The sequence below is a fragment of the Bison bison genome, unplaced genomic scaffold (genome assembly GCF_000754665.1).
Source record: "Bison bison bison isolate TAMUID 2011002044 unplaced genomic scaffold, Bison_UMD1.0 scf7180017864492, whole genome shotgun sequence".
Taxonomy (NCBI): domain Eukaryota; kingdom Metazoa; phylum Chordata; class Mammalia; order Artiodactyla; family Bovidae; genus Bison; species Bison bison.
Genome location: NW_011495051.1, coordinates 2,836,925 through 2,838,616, shown reverse-complemented (window position 1 = coordinate 2,838,616; position 1,692 = coordinate 2,836,925). Strand labels below are relative to the sequence as shown.

Sequence of the window (1,692 nt, the reverse complement as noted above, 5' to 3'; positions counted from 1 at the left end):
GGGCGTGTGTATCCGCGCGTCCACGTGGAGGGATGTGCGCGCGTGTCTTGCGCTGCGTGTGCGCGGCCCTGCGTGTAGCCCTGCGTGCCCGGGTGGCCCAGCGTGTGGCGCCCAGGTGTTCAAGTGTGGGTTGGGGGGGGGGGGGCGGCACACACGTTTCCGAATGTCTGTGCGTGTGTTCACACGTGAGACGTGTGTGCACAACTGTCTCTAGGAGAAACTGCTTTTGCTTGCATACCCGCGTGCCTGTGGGTACCTGTGTCCACCTGTGTCCAAGCCCTGTGTGTTTCTGTGTGTTCTCGTGTGTACATGGATCAGTATGCGTGTGAGTACACAGAGGGCTGGGGATTTCTGGGGTGGAGACTCACTCCTCCCCACCTGTCCCACTGCTCCCGCCACCTGGTGGGATCCATGGGGAAAGCAGGGGACAGAAATGCCCCCGCCCCAGCAACAGTGCGGGACTTTTGTTTCTGTCCTCGGTTGGGAAGTGAGGGCGGGGGCGGTGGGGGGGTGGGGGGCGCGGATCAGAGACCCAGCCGGCAGCCAGAGGAGCCCAGCACGGCGGCACTGCCCCGCCTCACCCCCGCCAGGGTCAGAGATTCTTGGGAATGACCTTGAATCATCCTCTGTTACCTCATGTACCCCTGCCTACTTTACCAGAAAAGAGGAAGAACCAGGCTCTGTTTAGTGGCTCCAAGCGCCCCACGTTTAGTGGCTCCAAGCACCCCAGTGTGGGCTGCTGGGGCCTGAGCCAGCCCCTGGCCACTTACTCTGAGCCTGCCCTGTGCCTCTGTTTCCCTTTGGGGATGACGGCGCAGCCAGGCTCCATGCTAAGGAGCTCTCCCAGGGAAAGACCACCTCCCCTAAGGGGCTTGGGGAGCCAGCGCCTTGGGCCCCCCACAACCCCTGGGGGTCGGGGGGAGGCCGCCAGACTGTCGCCTCCACCTGGTCCAGGCTGGAAGCAGTAGTCATGGCCCCTGGGCCCCCAGCTTGGCTTGAATCTTGAGCTCTCCAGCTGGTCTCTGCCCCTCCCCAGGGAAGCCCTCGCTTCCTCCACGCCTGGCACCCCTCACCCATCTCAGCCAGGATGCCGACGGTAAGTACTCCCAACTGGATGCCTGGGCCTAGGCCCCTCCTCTCCTCCGTCCACAGGACCTCAGCTCCACGGGGCTGGAGTGGGGGTGGGGGCCATCTGACCCGTGTCCCCTTAGGCAGTGTCCACAGGTCTTTTTCTGTCACTTGGTGTTTTTTCCCACTCTTTCCTCCCATTTTCTGCCCCGGGGGGTCCCTCTGTTTGTGACTCTGTTTCCTCTACTGGGTGCTCTGCGCACCCCCCACCCGCATCTCCTCTCTCCTGTGTTCTGTTCTGGGTCTCTGCCTCAATAGTCTTTCTCTCTCCTTTGGGCCCCACTCCCCACCCCCACCATCTCTCCATCTCATGACCCCTTTCCTCCTCTCGCCACTACCTACCAGAGGCGCTGGGCCCCCGGTACCCAGTGCATCACCAAGTGTGAGCACACGCGCCCCAAACCCGGGGAGCTGGCCTTCTGCAAGGGCGACGTGGTCACCATCCTTGAGGCCTGTGAAGTGAGTAGGGGGGAATGTGCTTGGAGAGAGGGGGTGCTCCTCCAGGAAACATCTCCTCCCACCGACCCCTGGCTCCCTCCCGGCAGAACAAGAGCTGGTACCGTG

At 62.9% G+C, this 1,692-nt stretch overlaps 1 protein-coding gene across 1 annotated transcript in view; it reads left to right on the top strand.

The window, feature by feature from the left end:
- The first annotated feature begins 6 nt into the window (after positions 1-6).
- MATK (megakaryocyte-associated tyrosine kinase) overlaps positions 7-1,692 on the top strand; it is a 7,772-nt gene continuing 6,086 nt past the window's right edge. The window contains exons 1-4 of the mRNA XM_010828447.1: positions 7-325; positions 1,037-1,096; positions 1,474-1,587; positions 1,674-1,689. Of these exons, the coding sequence (XP_010826749.1) occupies positions 320-325; positions 1,037-1,096; positions 1,474-1,587; positions 1,674-1,689 (196 nt within the window). The 5' untranslated portion in view covers positions 7-319. The remainder of the gene's footprint in view (positions 326-1,036; positions 1,097-1,473; positions 1,588-1,673; positions 1,690-1,692) is intronic.